The 21,022-nt window shown below is 39.7% G+C and overlaps 1 protein-coding gene across 2 annotated transcripts; it reads left to right on the plus strand.

The window, feature by feature from the left end:
- Nucleotides 1–2,307: 2,307 nt before the first annotated feature.
- LOC131937362 (uncharacterized) lies at nt 2,308–19,989 on the plus strand. Of its 2 annotated transcripts, XM_059294728.1 has the most exons (10): nt 2,308–2,565; nt 5,469–5,599; nt 5,727–7,550; nt 7,828–7,879; nt 8,511–8,628; nt 11,974–12,112; nt 13,232–13,377; nt 14,835–14,986; nt 15,576–16,340; nt 16,413–19,989. In XM_059294728.1, exons 1-10 carry the CDS (start codon nt 2,523–2,525, stop codon nt 17,075–17,077), a joined length of 4,035 nt encoding a protein of 1,344 aa, XP_059150711.1. In that variant the 5' UTR covers nt 2,308–2,522; the 3' UTR covers nt 17,078–19,989. The 2 variants fall into 2 exon arrangements, with proteins under 2 accessions (XP_059150711.1, XP_059150710.1); XM_059294727.1 differs by having other exon boundaries at nt 15,576–19,989.
- Nucleotides 19,990–21,022: the final 1,033 nt, after the last annotated feature.

The raw sequence follows: 21,022 nt of genomic DNA on the forward strand, positions 1-21,022 counted from the left end.
GACATTTTTGATAATTATTACTAGATTTAGATCTAGGATTTGAACGAGCAGGCTGTTTAGCATCAGTTGAAATGCTCTGATGGGGTTGATGTTTATTGACTAACCTGCTGTTTACTGCATGGATCTCTGAAGGTGCTAAAGATCTCGCTGCATCAGATGACTGCTGGAATGACATTGCAAGTTGTATTGCTTTTTCCAATTTTAGATCTGATTTGAGCAGCAACTTTCTTTGAATATCAGGGCTGTTTACACCTGTCACAAACTTTTCACATAGTCTGTCAGACAGCGTGTCTCCGAATTCACAAAATCTACTTAAATGACGTAAAGCAGCAACATATTCTGATATTGACTCGTTTGGTTGACGAGTCCTACCGTCAAATCTAGCTCTACATAGAAACTTTGATGGGGTAGGCGCATGGTGGTCTGTTAGCAATTTGCTCAGCTCGTTAAAGCTCTTGGTAGTTAGACTAGCTGGTGCGCATAAGTCCTTTAGTAGCCTAAATTGTTGAGGCCCTATGACTGTTAACAAAACAGCTCTCTTTTTGGCTTCTATCGTCACGTTGTTAGCTTCTAGGTAAAAGCTTAACCTATCTAGGTAATCCTGAATGATTTCATCATTCGAATCAAATTGTTTTATTTGGCCATACAGCGCCATTATTCTAGAAATACTTAGCCAATAAGCTCTAGCAAACCTCTTTTTTGCGTAAGTAGGTGCTCTTTCTAGTAGATCTTTATCCTCGTCGTCAGATATAATAGATTGACGATAGAAGCATGTGGTTGTATATAACGTTTATTGGGTCTAACTACATGATGGTACCACACAGAGAGAGACGGAAGGAAGTACAATGCACAAGGGACATCACTCAAGATAACAATATAAATATAATACTAATACAGAAGAGTGAGTTCCCTTGACCTCACAATTATCTCAATCTATTACACCTAGTAGCTGTATAATTTGTTTGAAACGTGTTTTTAAAAAAAGCTATTGGTAGAATTGATTAATTGTTGTAGGCCTACATTCTACACGTGATGATAATTTCATCACTTCCAGGGGGGGGGGGGGGGGAGAACCAAAATGACAAAGCATGACTGGACTGGAAAAAATATTTGCCTGCGTAACGACAGACTAAGAATCCTGATATGTTCATTTCATTTAGGAGAGAGAGAAAAAAAACAACTGGATATTCCCTTAAATGGTAGTGACTTCTTTTAAAATATTCATTATATTCGCCTGCTTCGATGTATATTTTTAAGAATATGCCTACATATAAATTAGATCAAGGCATGTATCATGTTTTTAAAAAATAATGTAATCGTTTAATCAGTTTAAAATTAACAATAATTTCAAGTTTCACAAAGTAGTATTTATAAATAGTATACCAAGTCACAAAATTAACAATAAATTCAGATTTCACTAAGTAGTATACCAAGTCAGTTAATTTTTCGTCAAAACAAACTTTTATCACGTTTAAATAGTACGCTATGGGGCATTTAACCGAAAAAGAGAAATTGTGTGTGTGTGTGTGGGGGGGGGGGGGGGGGTAACACCCTCGATAGTTACCACACCACACCTGTCACCCTACCTTGTGACGCAACTACGAACTTTAATAATTTCGATAATTATACGACCTAGCGTCACAGTATACTATCAGTAGGTCTCAAGTCTCAACTAAGGTTTAAACTCTAAGCCTGAAATAGGATATAGATAAATAAATAGGCCTACATTTTATATAGGCCTTTATATAGAAACCCATGTGTCATTGTGTACAGGCATTGATATAGGTCTACAGATCTAGTGTAGGCCCTATGTTTCGGTATCAATTTTCTCGGCGAAAGAGAACGTTATATTTTCAAAGAAGTAGGCAATCAAAGTAGATCTAGATTCTAGATCTAGAATAAGAGACCGATCGTTCTTCTATACGCTTAATAGTTAGATCTAGATCTTTATCTTATTTTTAAAAAAAAAAAACAATTTGTCTTTTTATGTTTCAACAGCAGTAAATCTAAAATAGTAGATCTAGATCTAGATCTAGATCTAGTCAATATGCATTTATTAAGAATAAGATTTAGTTTTCTCAATGAAACAGGAAGGCGGTGTCGCAGTTATAGATCGATAATTATATGTAAAAGTTACTTTATTATTAGTCCAGTTTCAGTGTCACTTTTATTACAAGGAGGTAGCTAACTATGGTTAATTATAAATACTTTATCAATCACATATCGCTATGATAATTTCCATTACTTCGTTTTTATGCATAAAACCTAAATATTGTTTTTGGACTTGAATGGATTGATGATATTTATTCAATACGTCAAAATTATCATCGACACCGTATGTTAGAATACTTCCTTGAAAAATGTATATCAAAACTAAAGGCCTGAGGTCTGAATACTGTTCATTGTCCTAATTTGTTGATGATTCCTCAAATGTTTCTTATAGACTAGGACTTATATCTAGACAGCGACATTACTACACCCCTTCTTAAACTGGATATAGATTTTCGCCCCAGCTAATCTACATGGATTCCACGCAGGACAATCCGATCGTCATTCAATCAGATGGTGGGTAGCATAATCACTTTTTTTAGACTAGTCCACAGTACTTTTCTGTACTGACTACATAATCAATAAAACACAAATAAACAAATGTAGTTACTTAGTCAGATCAATAACTTAAAAAAAAACAACTAGATCTTGATATTGTTTACCTTGTCCTTAATTTAATAAGATTAGGCTAGCTAGATCTGAGGTCTAGATTTAAATTAGTTTGCTTTTGCAGTTGTACTCTACTTAAATTTTGATTAGGCCAAGGCCTAGATCCTAGATATCTAGATCTAGTAAGTAATAATCAGAGGACTTAGCTAATTCTAGATCTAATTCTATTGTATTACAATACAATAAGTACAAACTAATACTAATATTATACTTATTATTCAATATTAAGGTAAAAACAATGTGATCAATGTCTAGTACTATTTTTAGTCTATTAGTACTCTATAAGTCTATTAGTAATACTATTAGTATTGTATTGTCTCTACTCAACTCTATTCATCAACTTACTGACTATTATTGACTATTAACTAGGCACCTAATTAAATTAGGCCTAATTATAAATTAACTAGAGTAGGCCTAATGCCCTAAATTTAAATACTATTTAATAAATAGTACCTAACTAACTAACCAACAAACTTCATGATTATTAATTAGGCCTAATGACAAATATAATTATTAGTAGGGCTTAATAGTAGTAGGCCTAATACTATTTGATTTAGAGATCTAACAAAACTGTAACGTTATCTCAGAAGAGCCAGAGGTGAAAAAATATGAAATAAAATAATACAGTTCTAGATCTAGATAGTGGGGTAACTATAATAATAACAATTATTATAGTTAACTATAGTAGGCTTAATAATTCAATAAATGTTTAACAAACTTATTCATCAGCATTACAATCAGCTTTGTTGATAGGTTTAGTTGATATGTTTATAATATATGTTGTACTTGTATTGGTAGTACTCTTTCTTTAGGGCAGGAAAGAGAACTTTTATATTACTAATATAGTTTACAGTAGAGAAGCTTTAGTAGTAGTAATAAAAGTAAAAAGCTCCCCTTTCATATCTAACGATCCGAAGGGCAGATGAAGTAGAGTTCGTTTTTTAACCTCAGCATACTCATAATACTGAGGGATGATGTCAGCACAATACCCAGCCTCATTTATTTTCCCTAGTGTCAGTCAGGTACCCATCAGAGCTGGTTGAGTGTCAGTCAGGTACCTATCAGAGCTGGTTGAGTGTGAGTCAGGTACCTATCAGAGCTGGTTGAGTGTGAGTCAGGTACCTATCAGAGCTGGTTGAGTGTGAGTCAGGTACCTATCAGAGCTGGTTGAGTGTGAGTCAGGTACCTATCAGAGCTGGTTGAGTGTGAGTCAGGTACCTATCAGAGCTGGTTGAGTGTGAGTCAGGTACCTATCAGAGCTGGTTGAGTGTCAGTCAGGTACCTATCAGAGCTGGTTGAGTGTCAGTCAGGTACCTATCAGAGCTGGTTGAGTGTGAGTCAGGTACCTATCAGAGCTGGTTGAGTGTGAGTCAGGTACCTATCAGAGCTGGTTGAGTGTGAGTCAGGTACCTATCAGAGCTGGTTGAGTGTGAGTCAGGTACCTATCAGAGCTGGTTGAGTATGAGTCAGGTACCTATCAGAGCTGGTTGAGTGTGAGTCAGGTACCTATCAGAGCTGGTTGAGTGTGAGTCAGGTACCTATCAGAGCTGGTTGAGTGTGAGTCAGGTACCTATCAGAGCTGGTTGAGTGTCAGTCAGGTACCTATCAGAGCTGGTTGAGTGTCAGTCAGGTACCTATCAGAGCTGGTTGAGTGTGAGTCAGGTACCTATCAGAGCTGGTTGAGTGTGAGTCAGGTACCTATCAGAGCTGGTTGAGTGTGAGTCAGGTACCTATCAGAGCTGGTTGAGTGTCAGTCAGGTACCTATCAGAGCTGGTTGAGTGTGAGTCAGGTACCTATCAGAGCTGGTTGAGTGTCAGTCAGGTACCTATCAGAGCTGGTTGAGTGTGAGTCAGGTACCTATCAGAGCTAGTTGAGTGTGAGTCAGGTACCCATCAGAGCTGGTTGAGTGTGAGTCAGGTACCTATCAGAGCTGGTTGAGTGTGAGTCAGGTACCTATCAGAGCTGGTTGAGTGTCAGTCAGGTACCTATCAGAGCTGGTTGAGTGTGAGTCAGGTACCTATCAGAGCTGGTTGAGTGTGAGTCAGGTACCTATCAGAGCTGGTTGAGTGTGAGTCAGGTACCTATCAGAGCTGATTGACCTTTGGACGATTTCAAGACGTGAACCCAGACTGAGAATGAACTCAAGATCTTCATTCTAGCTTTTGAGTGCTCTACCATTTGACTACCCCATCCCACTTTAGTAATAGTATATACTATAAAAATTATTATTACTAGGCATTAGGCCTACTTTTGAATATTCAAGTAGTCCTTATCAATTGTGCTGTAATTTCAGCGTAAATGTAGATATAGAATAAGACTACAATTAGTCTTTTTTCTAAGCTAATTACCAGTCAGTATAACTAGAGTTTATAGTTTGATTTTAGAATTCGTGGCATCTTTTGTTGATGTGATTCATTAGTATTATTATTGTTAGGCTTTCTTTACTTAGTATTTACATCAGCCTACTTAGGCAAAACTAAGTTAGGCAAGTATTTACATCAGCCTACTTAGGCAAAACTAAGTTAGGCAAGTATTTACATCAGCCTACTTAGGCAAAACTAAGTTAGGCAAGTATTTACATCAGCCTACTTAGGCAAAACTAAGTTAGGCAAGTATTTACATCAGCCTACTTAGGCAAAACTGAGTTAGGCAAGTATTTACATAAGGGTAAAGTCAAGTCAATGCTTATAATAATAATAAACCCTACCCAATCTTTTGAACTTAAACATTTTTTAAATTAACTATGTAGATGAAGATGATGATGATGATGTTCTGTTGGTGAATGAAGAAAAGTCTCCATCAAAAAAAGATGATGATGATGTTATATTTGTTATGGAAGAGCCTTCAAAGAAGCAACTTGAAGGAACATCTGATAGTGTGGTAAAAAACTTACTTGTTTCTATAGTTTCTAATTACAGTCCATTACTGCATAAGTTATGATGGCAAGTCATTTTATGTAGAATAGATTATGCTGATACTGTTTAATGAGCTATTTGAACATGTACAGGGTATCTCACTGGGCTCATCCCAGTCCACACCAGATGATGAAGACAGTAGCTTCAGTCCTGCTGCCTTGTTTACAAATCCTCCAGATTTCTCAACCATCGGCGTTATAGATGCCATCATCCGCCCCTTAGATCTGTCCCACAACACACCTGCACCACATTTTTTAGGTGCCATCTCAGCACCTGTCCCGCCACCTGATGCTTCCTGTGATACCCCCATCATGCCCTGTGTCAGCTCCGCTCACCCTGCTGATCCACCCTGCCTTACACAACAGAATGCCTCACATGAGGGGCGCATGGACAAAAGCCATGATCAGTTTGCTACCAGTAAACTTGATCTACCAACCAGCTCAGGTTTCATCTCCATTACTGTAGGCCCAGTCTCTGGGCTACCAACCTCCCCCCTGTGTACAAGTGGTAAAAGCTACCTTCAAGTCAAAGAAAGCCTGGACAACTCTGATATGCTTAGCACACACGTAACTGGCCCAGTTGCTACCTGTCATGTGAGTTATCTGCATGACAAGGACCTCGGTACTGGTCAGGTAAAAGATAAAAAAAGGAGAAAGCCTGGCGCTAACATCAGACCACCTCAAGCTGTAGAAAGTTCCTCTAGTCAGGCCAGGCCAGGCACGTCTGAGAGAGATGTTGCCATCAAACTTCCCAGTGAGCACAGCACGCCCCTGCTGCTGACACCTAGCAAAAAGTGCAGCAATCCTCTCAGGCTTGACTTCGACAACCTCAACTCAGACGAGGTGGACTCCATTCTACAGTTGCTGCCACCTGACTCGCCTGATACACTGGCAGATGCCAAGGGACGCAAGGTTGAGCCGTACAACTTGAGATCAGAAGAGACCAGCCAGGTGCATAATGTCACTGCTTTGTCATCTCCCTCGGCACTGAAGGATCCACTAACTAAACCTCTTAACTTTGTTTATACCTCTAAAGACTTGAGACTGCCAAGTCAAGCGTATTCTGTGATAAATGATACTTCAGCTCCACGGATTAAGTCCACTGTGCAACGGGTAAAACAATCTTCTAATTTAGAATCCATTCCTGAATCCATAGCTGGAAAAAATATATGTAAAAAGAAACACTTAACTCTCAGCACTGACAGCCAGAGGTCAAAATGTATATCAAATGTAACCATAAGTAGGTCAGATGTAACTGTAGACAAATCAGCTAGGGAGACTGTGATAGCCAGTGACAACCCAGGCTCTAGAATGGTTGGGACACTCAACTCAAATTTCTCTCAGCCTTCTCACAGAGTCAAGCTGGCCCTTAAGATCAAACAATATTATTTCAGTAAACACAGGCGGGCTCACAAAGTGACACAATGGACCAATTCTTGTCAGAAAATATCTGGTGAAAGATTTACTAAAGAGCTTTCACCCAGACCTGAGAAATGTTTCCCAGACACCCAAGAAAACTGGCAAGTCATTCCCGAGTGTTTCAATGGAAGCGTCAAATTAAAAGTGATCAGATCCAGAAAGCTAGAGGACGCTAGTGGGGATGTGGTAGAGAAAAAGCTGAAGATAGCCCCAGTCAGCACAGATAAGCAGTTGGTCAAGCGACAGACAAGTGTCCAAGTCCTACAGAGCCCTAAAGGAAAGTTGCCAATGAAAGCTTTCCATCGCTCCATATCAGACAGTCTGACATTCACAGACAGCAACATAACTGTGTCTGTCACATGTGAAGCTCCCAGCACATGTGTTACGTGTGAAGCTCCCAGCACCAGCAGGAAACTCTCCAAGTGTGAACTGGGTCATGGTGTCTGTGTTACTTGTCTAGAGGTTCAGGTCAAGGGCATTCTTACTGGCAAGGTCAAGGTCAGTATTCAAACACAAAAGCATCAGACATTAGTACATGCCATTTTTTTTACCATAGAATCCATGCTTTCAAAGGTTTAATTTTTAAAAAAATGTAAATAAAGAATTTGGTTGCTTTGACCATAAATCAATTAAATGTATCTTTGTTTAAAACAACCTAACAATTTAAAAATCTGATAATAAAAAAATAAAATATTTGTATATGAAATAATTTTAAAAAAATTGTTTAGATAAGATTTATCCTACAGTTAAAAACGTATTTGTATGTATTCTACAGCAACGTAACATTAAGTGTCCTGCATCAACCTGTGATAAAGTTGTGACTTCTGGTACGTCATCTCACTTCTGACATGTCATACATCTATCTCACTTCTGACATGTCATATATTTATTTATCTCTCTCTTGTCATGTCATTACATCTATCTCACTTCTGACATGTCATATATTTATTTATCTCTCTCTTGACATGTCATTACATCCATCTCACTTCTGACATGTCATCAAATTATTTTGCCTGTTAGATTTGATCCCACTCCACCTGTCTGCCTCCTACACCTGTCTCTGTGTTCACCAACTTAAACTTGTGTTAGAGAATGTACTGATATCCCCTAATGTTATCCCCTAATGTTATCCCCTAATGTTTGCCCCTAATGTTTGCCCTAATGTTTGCCCTAATGTTTGCCCCTAATGTTTGCCCCTAATGTTTGCCCCTAATGTTTGCCCCTAATGTTTGCCCCTAATGTTTGCCCCTAATGTTTGCCCCTAATGTTTGCCCTTAATGTTATCCCCTAATGTTTGCCCTTAATGTTATCCCATAATGTTTGCCCCTAATGTTTGCCCTTAATGTTATCCCCTAATGTTTGCCCTTAATGTTATCCCCTAATGTTTGCCCCTAATGTTTGCCCTAATGTTTGCCCCTAATGTTTGCCCCTAATGTTTGCCCCTAATGTTTCCCCCAGATGAACTGAAGCAGACCCTGCCCCAGTTTGTGGTGGACATCCTAGAAGAGAAGCTGGACAAGGCCTACTTGAACTACATCACCAAGTGGATGTTCACTGATGAGAAGTTGAAGTCCAGGTACAAACGTGTTGCTCTCATGTGGTTTACACAGAACTGGCTGGCTCATGCAAGTTGTTTTATGGCTAGTGGCTCATGCAAGTTGTTTTATGGCTAGTGGCTCATGCAAGTTGATAGTTTTATGGGCTCATGCAAGTTGATAGTGTTATGGGCTCATGCAAGTTGATAGTTTTATGGGCTCATGCAAGTTGATAGTTTTATGGCTACAATCTAACACCAAACATCCAACATCACACCAGCACACCCTTAATAATAGCACAGACACTATCTTTACAATCAACCAACCAACACCCCTACCAAACAACACCCCTACCAACCAACACCCCCACCAAACAACACCCCTACCACTGACACTACCACCTATACATTAACATACATACTACTAACAATACCACACTTACCAGTGTTTGTGAACTGACATTTATACATGTTCCAGGTCAAAGTTTGTGAACTGACATTTGTTGACATTTGTACATGTTCCAGGTCAGAGTTTGTGAACTGACATTTGTACATGTTCCAGGTCAGAGTTTGTGAACTGACATTTATACATGTTCCAGGTCAAAGTTTGTGAACTGACATTTGTTGACATTTTTACATGTTCCAGGTCAGAGTTTGTGAACTGACATTTGTTGACATTTGTACATGTTCCAGGTCAGAGTTTGTGAACTGACATTTGTACATGTTCCAGGTCAGAGTTTGTGAACTGACATTTATACATGTTCCAGGTCAAAGTTTGTGAACTGACATTTGTTGACATTTTTACATGTTCCAGGTCAGAGTTTGTGAACTGACATTTGTTGACATTTGTACATGTTCCAGGTCAGAGTTTGTGACTTGACATTTGTACATGTTCCAGGTCAGAGTTTGTGACTTGACATTTGTACATGTTCCAGAGTTTGTGAACTGACATTTGTACATGTTCCAGGTCAGAGTTTGTGACTTGACATTTGTACATGTTCCAGAGTTTGTGAACTGACATTTGTACATGTTCCAGGTCAGAGTTTGTGAACTGACATTTGTTGACATTTGTACATGTTCCAGGTCAGAGTTTGTGACTTGACATTTGTACATGTTCCAGAGTTTGTGAACTGACATTTGTACATGTTCCAGGTCAGAGTTTGTGAATTGACATTTGTACATGTTCCAGGTCAGAGTTTGTGAATTGACATTTGTACATGTTCCAGGTCAAAGTTTGTGAACTGACATTTGTTGACATTTGTACATGTTCCAGGTCAGAGTTTGTGAACTGACATTTGTTGACATTTGTACATGTTCCAGGTCAGAGTTTGTGAACTGACATTTATACATGTTCCAGGCCAGAGTTTGTGAACTGACATTTGTTGACATTTGTACATGTTCCAGGTCAGAGTTTGTGAACTGACATTTGTTGACATTTGTACATGTTCCAGGTCAGAGTTTGTGACTTGACATTTGTACATGTTCCAGGTCAGAGTTTGTGACTTGACATTTGTACATGTTCCAGGTCAGAGTTTGTGACTTGACATTTGTACATGTTCCAGGTCAGAGTTTGTGACTTGACATTTGTACATGTTCCAGGTCAGAGTTTGTGACTTGACATTTGTACATGTTCCAGGTCAGAGTTTGTGAATTGACATTTGTTGACATTTGTACATGTTCCAGGTCAGAGTTTGTGAACTGACATTTGTACATGTTCCAGGTCAGAGTTTGTGAACTGACATTTGTTGACATTTGTACATGTTCCAGGTCAGAGTTTGTGAACTGACATTTGTTGACATTTATACATGTTCCAGGTCAGAGTTTGTGACTTGACATTTGTACATGTTCCAGGTCAGAGTTTGTGACTTGACATTTGTACATGTTCCAGGTCAGAGTTTGTGACTTGACATTTGTACATGTTCCAGGTCAGAGTTTGTTAATTGACATTTGTTGACATTTGTACATGTTCCAGGTCAGAGTTTGTGAACTGACATTTGTACATGTTCCAGGTCAGAGTTTGTGAACTGACATTTGTTGACATTTGTACATGTTCCAGGTCAGAGTTTGTGAACTGACATTTGTTGACATTTATACATGTTCCAGGTCAGAGTTTGTGACTTGACATTTGTACATGTTCCAGGTCAGAGTTTGTGACTTGACATTTGTACATGTTCCAGGTCAGAGTTTGTGACTTGACATTTGTACATGTTCCAGGTCAGAGTTTGTGAATTGACATTTGTTGACATTTGTACATGTTCCAGGTCAGAGTTTGTGAACTGACATTTGTACATGTTCCAGGTCAGAGTTTGTGAATTGACATTTGTACATGTTCCAGGTCAAAGTTTGTGAACTGACATTTGTTGACATTTGTACATGTTCCAGGTCAGAGTTTGTGAACTGACATTTGTTGACATTTGTACATGTTCCAGGTCAGAGTTTGTGAACTGACATTTGTACATGTTCCAGGTCAGAGTTTGTGAACTGACATTTGTTGACATTTGTACATGTTCCAGGTCAGAGTTTGTGAACTGACATTTGTACATGTTCCAGAGTTTGTGAGCTGACATTTGTACATGTTCCAGGTCAGAGTTTGTGAACTGACATTTGTTGACATTTGTACATGTTCCAGGTCAGAGTTTGTGAACTGACATTTGTACATGTTCCAGGTCAGAGTTTGTGAACTGACATTTGTACATGTTCCAGGTCAGAGTTTGTGAACTGACATTTGTTGACATTTATACATGTTCCAGGTCAGAGTTTGTGAACTGACATTTGTTGACATTTGTACATGTTCCAGGTCAGAGTTTGTGACTTGACATTTGTTGACATTTGTACATGTTCCAGGTCAGAGTTTGTGAACTGACATTTGTACATGTTCCAGAGTTTGTGAACTGACATTTGTACATGTTCCAGGTCAGAGTTTGTGAACCGACATTTGTTGACATTTGTACATGTTCCAGGTCAGAGTTTGTGAACTGACATTTGTACATGTTCCAGGTCAGAGTTTGTGAACTGACATTTGTACATGTTCCAGAGTTTGTGAGCTGACATTTGTACATGTTCCAGGTCAGAGTTTGTGAACTGACATTTGTTGACATTTGTACATGTTCCAGGTCAGAGTTTGTGAACTGACATTTGTACATGTTCCAGGTCAGAGTTTGTGAACTGACATTTGTTGACATTTGTACATGTTCCAGGTCAGAGTTTGTGAACTGACATTTGTACATGTTCCAGGTCAGAGTTTGTGAACTGACATTTGTACATGTTCCAGAGTTTGTGAGCTGACATTTGTACATGTTCCAGGTCAGAGTTTGTGAACTGACATTTGTACATGTTCCAGGTCAGAGTTTGTGAACTGACATTTGTTGACATTTGTACATGTTCCAGGTCAGAGTTTGCTGTATCAGAGAGCACCCAGCCGTGTCCTACACTAACCATGAGAAAGTATGAAGAAATCTACAGCCAAGAGTCACGTGATCCAATGGAAGACCTGCCCACCTTCTGGGCCCCCATGGAGCGAGGATCTGTAAGTTGTTGCTAGCTGCAGTCCAGAAGTTACTTTATCACTTTTTATGGAAATACATTTTTGTCATTCAAGGCTATTTGTCCACCAATATTTTCCATCACCCAATGTTTCCACAAAATCTCAGAAAACTTCTTAGCCAATGCAATCTTTACTTTTTATGCCAAAAAATAATAATCCGGGAGTGATCTCCCCTAAACTTTCTCGAATATTTTTATATAAAGTAACAGGGGATGGCAACTCGGGCTATAGACATGATTTTTAATCCATTTTAAATACTTAAAGTTTTAAAAATAGAATAAAATCTCGTAGACAAAAGAATTGCACACCAAGTGAACGCTAAATAAAAAAGTGCATAATAGTGCGCAATATTATTAGTACTTTAAAAATTTACATTAGTTTTTTGAGAAATCGGAAGTAGCGTAAATTACTACTTCTGTTCAACTGAAATTACTCAAAATTTAACAGAAGGTAGAGAATTAGATCTTTTACTCACATGTGAAATTTCATTTATCTATCTGAAATAGTACTCAAGTTATAGGCTTTTGAAAATTTCAAAGTAGGAAAAGTACCACTTCCGGTTATCGGAAATCGCTCAAAAGTTGATACGGATCTACGATTTTGATAAAATACTTATATATGAAATTTCATCAACCTAGCTGTAACGGTACTCAAGTTATCGTGTTTACACACACACAGACAGACACACAGACATACGGACAAGATTGCAAAATTATGTTTTTCCGTATTAGTGAGATGTAAAACGTCAAATCTCGATTTTTTTTTTTGTTGCACGATTACAATACTTTCTCTATACTTCGTATATACGAGAAAGTAAAAAGGAAAGTTTATTTGTAGAATTAATTATATATGAAACAGAAATGGGCTGAAACTTGCGTCATTTGCTCAACTTTACAGACACTTCAGCTGCACATGTCTCCACAATCCAAACCACTCGTCATTGTGAATTTAGGTTTCAGGGTCTATAAAATGTTGATGAAATGTCTTAGAAACCCGGAAATAACAGTAAATAGATAGAAAAACTATCCAGACATTTATTTTGTCCCATTAAAACTTGTCCCCACTATCAGTGTATAAATGTCTCTCCTCATCTGTTTACAGCCTATCATGGTGTACACAGTGGTACCAGACACAGAGGAATACAACGCCCTGGCCTTCCAGTTTTATGAGACCCTCGACTTCCCCAGATACGAAATCGTCAGGATCATACGCGTGCAGAATCCCATTTTGTGGAAGTATTTTGCCCTGTGAGTTTCCTGTTTTAGCAACGGAAAGTTTTAATGGAAAGGTTTATTGGAAAGGTTTAATGGAAAGGTTTAATGGAAAGGTTTAATGGGAAGGTTTAATGGAAAGGTTTATTGGAAAGGTTTAATGGAAAGGTTTAATGGAAAGGTTAATGGGAAGGTTTAATGGGAAGGTTTAATGGGAAGGTTTAATGGAAAGGTTTAATGGGAAGGTTTAATGGAAAGGTTTAATGGAAAGGTTAAATAGAAAGGTTTAATGGGAAGGTTTAATGGAAAGGTTTAATGGAAAGGTTTATTGTAAAGGTTTAATGGGAAGGTTTAATGGGAAGGTTTAATGGAAAGGTTTATTGGAAAGGTTTAATGGGAAGGTTTAATGGGAAGGTTTAATGGAAAGGTTAATGGAAAGGTTAATGGGAAGGTTTAATGGAAAGGTTTAATGGGAAGGTTTAATGGAAAGGTTTATTGGGAAGGTTTAATGGGAAGGTTTAATGGAAAGGTTTATTGGAAAGGTTTAATGGGAAGGTTTAATGGAAAGGTTTAATGGAAAGGTTTATTCCATCTAAATGGTTTTACCCAGGTTGGCAGAAGAAACCTGATCCTTTTAGGGAGGGGGGGACTGTTAGACCTTTTTTTTTTTGTGTTTCAGTGTTTTTGTTGTTGTTGAGGACGAGGGAGGGGAGGTGGGGGATTGTTAGACCTCAGTGTTTTGTTGAGGATGAGGGAGGGGAGGTGGGGGATTGTTAGACCTCAGTGTTTTTTGTTTTGTTGCTGCGTGACTGACCGTGTGAATGTGTTTCTGGTATTGAAACATTGAATGAAAGAATGTTCACACATGGAACTGTTGACCTCTTGATTTTACTGGCTGTTTTTGTATAAAGTTTGTTTGGGGTAGCAGGCTTGCAGTCCTACCAAAACTTGATGGGGGGGGGGGGCATCTAGTCTAAGTATGATATGAATAACATGTACCTGTCATTTTAATTGACTTTCTGTTAAATTGTTAGCTACCACCTCAGAATTATTTTTATTGGCTCAAGGAGCCAATTATCTCCTGTTAGATTTAGGTGGAATAAGTCTTAGCCACTCACAAGAGCAGGCCTAAATTAGGAAATTAATTAATTATTTTTTTTTTAAAAAGAATTACTGTTAGGCTTTATTGATAGGACTACCAATTCAGTAATAAGTACTGAAAACAGTGGAAATAGATTATCCGATTACAATCAATCATTTTAATAATTTAAACTTTGAAGGGGGGGGGGGGGTTAGGCAGTCGCAGAAAAAATATTTTCTGACATTTGACGTTGAGAAACTTAACAATAGCTCAATAGTCTGGAGTTTTAAAAGTCTGCAAAATGTCTGAAAAAAGTCTGGAATTTCTGATTAAAAAAATTGTACAAACCCTGTACAGTTATTGGTTGATCTTTATTACTATTTTTTTTATTACTTTATTTTGTGATTAAAAGGAAACGAAGTGAAATGGTGCAAGAGAATGATGGGATGGATGTTACGGAGAGACAGTTGTACCATGGCACTCACCGCTCCACGCTTGAGGCCATCGCCAGAAAAGGTTTTGACTGGAGGCTCAGTGGCAAGCACGGAACAGTTTACGGCTGTGGTTTGTTGGCTTTTTCTTACATTTGTTTGTGTCTTAGAAATACAACAGTTTACGGCTGTGGTTTGTTGGCTTTTTCTTACGTTTGCTTGGGTCTTACAAATACAAGGTTTTAAACCTCTCCATCTTCTGTTACATAACAAATACAAGGTTTTAAACCTCTCCATTTTCTGTTACATAACAAATACAAGGTTTTAAACCTCTCCATCTTCTGTTACATAACAAAGACAAGGTTTTAAACCTCTCCATTTTCTGTTACATAACAAAGACAAGGTTTTAAACCTCTCCATTTTCTGTGTCAAGGTTTCCCTGATCTGTGGTTAACTTATCACTTCCCTGATCTGTGGTTAACTTATCACTTCCCTGATCTGTGGTTAACTTATCACTTCCCTGATCTGTGGTTAACTTACCACTTCCCTGATCTGTGGTTAACTTACCACTTCCCTGATCTGTGGTTAACTTATCACTTCCCTGATCTGTGGTTAACTTATCACTTCCCTGATCTGTGGTTAACTTATCATTGTACTCCTAATTGATAGTTGTTAGTTTTCTCATCTTAACTGGCCCAATGATTTGAACCCATCTGTTGCAGGCTCCTACTTTGCCAAGGAGTCGAGGTACTCCCATGGCTTCACTGACCGTGCGGGGAATGGAGTGAGTGTGAGGATGGGAGGGATGGCTGGACAACACCTTCGGCCAATGGCCAGTGGCATGATGCTACAGATGAGAGACACGTCGCGCCTGCAGCCTTACAGGTCGCCCTTCTGCACGTTCCTGTCCCAGCCCTCACTGGCTTCCCTCATAGGCATTCCCTCCTCCATTCTGTCCCAGGCCCAGCCCCCTCCAGCCCACTACCACCTGCCTCCCCCACCCCCCGCTCATGGCCAGCTGTCATCCCTCCAGGTCCCCGCCCACAATCAGACTTCTGGCCCTGGCCAACACAGCAAGGCCACCGGCCTGGCCTTCAATGGCCTGCCGTCTTCCTCGGGGTCATCAGCAAACCATTTCAGCTCTGGCTTCACATCAGTCAGTCATGTGACCAGCTCTGCTACAGGTCACATGACCAGCTCTGCTGCAGGTCACATGACCAGCTCTGCTTCAGGTCACATGACCAGCTCTGCTTCAGGTCACATGACCAGTTTATCTTCGGGTCACATGACCACTGCTACAGGTCACATGACCAACTCTGCCACAGGTCACATGACCAGTTCTGCTTCAGGTCACATGACCAGTTCTGCTTCAGGTCACATGACCAGTTCTGCTACAGGTCACATGACCAGTTTAGCTTTGGGTCACATGACCACTGCTACAGGTCACATGACCAACTCTTCCTCAGGTCACATGACCTCTGCTTCAGGTCACATGACCAGCTCTGCCACAGGTCACATGACCATCTCTTCCTCAGGTCACATGACCAGCTCTACTACAGGTCACATGACCAGCGGTGCAGCACCACTTTCAGCCAACCCGTCACACAACCTGGTCCCTAACGTCTCTGTGTGCCCAGCCAGTGCCAACAAGCAAGTGTCAATGCAAGCCGTCAGATCAATGCAACTAGCTGGCTCAATGCAAGGACTAGCCAAGCCCCAGCAAGCCTCTCTTCTCTTGAACATTTTGAACTCCCAGCTGTCCCTGCAGCCCCAGTACACAAGTAAACACTTCCAGCCACAGGGCTTCCCCACCCCCAGCAATGTGTGGGCGGGGCCTGCCTCAGGGTCTGCTGGACTGGCCAGCAGGAACAAGCCGTGCGTGTATGAAACAAATGGCAGCCCTCCCCTGGATCAGCCAAACAAGAGGCAGGGGGACAGGGGGTGCGAGCGGGGCTCAGCTGACCTCTCATCTGTCTTTGTCAAAGGAGCCAAGTCAGACACGCACTTCATGTTTGTGGCTCGTGTGCTGGTGGGCCGTCACACAGGTGGCTCGTCTGGCCTGAAGCGGCCCCCACCCCTGGACCCCAGCAACCCCTTGGGGAAATGTTACGACTCTTGTGTGGACAACATCTTCTCCCCTCAAGTTTTTGTTATATTTGACAGCAATCAAGCGTATCCGGAGTATGTGATAGAGTACACCTGGACGCGTGACCAGGACATGTGATGCTCATCCAGCCGCCATCCACTTGTATCCACTTGTATCCACTTGTATCCATCTCTTGACTAGCATCCAGTAGTAAACAGATTTACAGTCTACCTTTTTTCAATGCACTACCTAGGTTTTACAGACAACTTCAAACTTTTTTTAGAAGTACAAAGTGAACGGAAGGACGAAAAAATGGTTTGATTATAGAATCAGCATTAGTTGTTTGTATCTCCAGTTATTGTAAACTGGTCAATGTTTAACCAGTATCTACCACTGCCTTACTTTGATGAAACGTGTAGGTCAACCTGGTCGCACATGGTTGGTTCCAAAGTTGTGCACCCATTCTTCAGTTAGTTTAATGTACACCTGTTAGGTTCAAAACTCCATTTCTCACAGAGAACACTAGAGCTATTTCAGATTTGTGCAGAGAGATTGTACAAAGATGGTCCAAGTTTTATTGGTCAATTTGACACTAAAAAAGTTTGTAACCTCTCTCCCTACATGTGTGTGATAAACCAATGATCAAGATTTTTGATAAATCAATGATCAAGATTTTTGATAAACCAATGATCAAGATTTTATTTTCACAGGGATCTCCCTGGTTTTTATAGAATTTTTTTATAAAAAAAGATAATTTTTGTTGATGTAAACTATCATTATTTTGTTGACATATGAAAGCATGTGTTGACATAAAAGAATGTGAACATATAAAACTGTTTCCTGATAAAGCTTTGTGTTTACTCATGAAACTTTGTGATGACTAGAGTCTGCCTGTCTACTTAAACTGCTGAAGCCACCAGGTCTGAAACTTGTCAGGAGTTGTACAGGAGATGCTCTCCCTTCATACTAGAAATACAGGCCATCAGATGCTCTCCCTTTATACTAGAAATACAGGCCATCAGATGCTCTCCCTTCATACTAGAAATACAGACCATCAGATGCTCTCCCTTCATACTAGAAATACAGGCCATCAGATGCTCTCCCTTCATACTAGAAATACAGACCATCAGATGCTCTCCCTTCATACTAGAAATACAAGCCATCAGATGCTCTCCCTTCATACAGGCCATCAGATGCTCTCCCTTCATACTAGAAATACAGGCCATCAGATGCTCTCCCTTCATACTAGAAATACAGACCATCAGATGCTCTCCCTTCATACTAGAAATACAAGCCATCAGATGCTCTCCCTTCATACTAGAAATACAAGCCATCAGATGCTCTCCCTTCATACAAGCCATCAGATGCTCTCCCTTCATACTAGAAATACAAACCTGATGTACTGGCTGCACTAGTTTAAGGCTGTTACATCTGCACTTTGGTGCACAAGTATAAGGCCTTGATGTTGTATACAGATGTTATTTGAACACATACACAGAAGCAACAGTGCTGATTAAAACGCTGGAGGCTGACTTGCTTCAAATCTATCCAGTACTGTAGACAGCTTCTCAGAACAATTGTAGTTACCTCTGTCATATTGTATATATTTGTGATCATTTGCTGAACTAACTTTGGAAGTCATGGACATCAAAATGAATATCCCCTAGCTGTGATTTGGATTATATCTTTTCTTCCATACAACGGATACATTACTCTTTTTCTAATGGAAATTCCTTTCATTAATTGATGTTAATTATGCTCAATTATTTGACTTGCTTCATGTGACTAAATCAATCTAATCATTAATTGTATGTTTTACATAATTATCATATTAGGCAAAACGTTAATGCTTTTAGTTTAAAAATCATTGTATTTCCTTATTTGTATCCCATTGTATTTCCTGATCTGTATCCCAGCGTGGTTCCTTTTGTCATAGTCATAAACAAGCTGTGGGACTTTCACCAAACGCCTAATGTATATTTTTCAAAGTTATTAGATTAACTCAAGTGTTAGATTTAAAAAATTGTGTTTGATCAATGTCATGATAGGGACGGTATGTTAGATTTTTAAATAACTTAAAAAATTGTGTTTGATCAATGTCATGATAAGAACTGTGTGGTCTAATGGTGAAGCTTAGACTGCCAGCCCCAAAGTTTTGATCCCTGAGCCCACCCAACTGTAATGAGTACCTGACTTAGGTGAGAGAAACAAAAGCGCTGGACATAGTGTAGAACACACTATCCCCTTGTATGCTGGGAGGGGGGTCATGAATAAGTTGCTCACACTTCATCTGCCTCACGAAGGGAAAAAGATGATGATTATGAATGTGATGAAATATTCTTGTATAACTTGTGAATGTTCCTTATGAGTTCTAGTCCAAACAGTGTTAGAAATTGACCTAAATATTTCTGGCTTCCTTTTTAAAGTCTTCTTCCGTTTTTTAAAACACTGTGCACATGTTCTATGAATTTCTCCAATGTGATGTTGTATCAAATGTCAAAAATACTTTCCTCAACCATATATCTATTTGTATTAATTAGTCGAAATGCTCTCCTTTGTAAAGAGCAATGGGCAACAACTTTTGTCTGGAACCAGGTTGTCAACATCCAATACCCAGCGACAAACATCTGTGGCTGCTGATAGTTAACATAATGAGTGTATACATTATTGGGTGTGAGCACTTAGTAAGTGTATACATTATTGGGTGTGAGCACTTAGTGAGTGTATACAACATTGGGTGTGAGCACTAAGTGAGTGTATACAACATTGGGTGTGAGCACTAAGTGAGTGTATACAACATTGGGTGTGAGCACTAAGTGAGTGTATACAACATTGGGTGTGAGCACTTAGTAAGTGTATACATTATTGGGTGTGAGCACTTAGTAAGTGTATACATTATTGGGTGTGAGCACTTAGTGAGTGTATACAACATTGGGTGTGAGCACTAAGTGAGTGTATACAACATTGGGTGTGAGCACTAAGTGAGTGTATACAACATTGGGTGTGAGCACTAAGTGTATACAACATTGGGTGTGAGCACAAAGTGAGTGTATACAACATTGGGTGTGAGCACTAAGTGAGTGTATACAACATTGGGTGTGAGCACTAAGTGAGTGTATACAACATTGGGTGTGAGCACTAAGTGAGTGTATACAACATTGGGTGTGAGCACTAAGTGAGTGTATACAACATTGGGTGTGAGCACTAATTGAGTGTATACAACATTGGGTGTGAGCACTAAGTGAGTGTATACAACATTGGGTGTGAGCACTAAGTGCGTGTATACAACATTGGGTGTGAGCACTAAGTGAGTGTATACAATATTGGGTGAGCACTAAGTGAGTGTATACAACATTGGGTGTGAGCACTAAGTGAGTGTATACAACATTGGGTGTGAGCACTAATTGAGTATATACAACATTGGGTGTGAGCACTAAGTGAGTGTATACAACATTGAGTGTGAGCACTAATTGAGTGTATACAACATTGGGTGTGAGCTGAGTGCATACAACATTTTTGTGAGCACCATAGAGTTATGATTCATAAAGTAATTTTTTGGGTCAGCGAAGCAGTGGTAGCCTCAAACACTTTTAGCTCTGGACATTGTGGGCATTGGTCACCCCACTGGACATTGTGGGCATTGGTCACCACACTGGACATTGTGGGCATTGGTCACCACACTGGACATTGTGGGCATTGGTCACCACACTGGACATTGTGGGCATTGGTCACCACACTGGACATTGTGGGCATTGGTCACCACACTGGACATTGTGGGCATTGGTCACCACACTGGACATTGTGGGCATTGGTCACCACACTGGACATTGTGGGCATTGGTCACCACACTGGACATTGTGGGCATTGGTCACCACACTGGACATTGTGGGCATTGGTCACCACACTGGACATTGTGGGCATTGGTCACAGACTGAGTGAACATAAGGTGAATCTAATGGTGACATGGACTAAAATATCATTTCGTGAATAGATTTTCTCCTGCCAAAACGTACTTGTTATAGTGTATGAGCCTGTGTCCCTAACTTTTTTTCTAACTTGACTTATTAAAATCATATTGATTAG

This window comes from Physella acuta, unplaced genomic scaffold (assembly GCF_028476545.2).
Source record: "Physella acuta isolate Inbredline_101_S28 unplaced genomic scaffold, ASM2847654v3 ptg000208l, whole genome shotgun sequence".
In the NCBI taxonomy this organism is placed as follows: domain Eukaryota; kingdom Metazoa; phylum Mollusca; class Gastropoda; family Physidae; genus Physella; species Physella acuta.

Bases quoted from the DNA above. Each gene is read 5' to 3' on its own strand.
- LOC131937362 (XM_059294727.1), top strand. From the start codon at position 2,523: ATGGATTCCACGCAGGACAATCCGATCGTCATTCAATCAGATG. The intron at 7,551-7,827 runs GTCAGTATTCAA...TGTATTCTACAG, and splicing joins TTCTTACTGGCAAGGTCAAG to CAACGTAACATTAAGTGTCC. The intron at 8,629-11,973 runs GTACAAACGTGT...TACATGTTCCAG, and splicing joins GATGAGAAGTTGAAGTCCAG to GTCAGAGTTTGCTGTATCAG.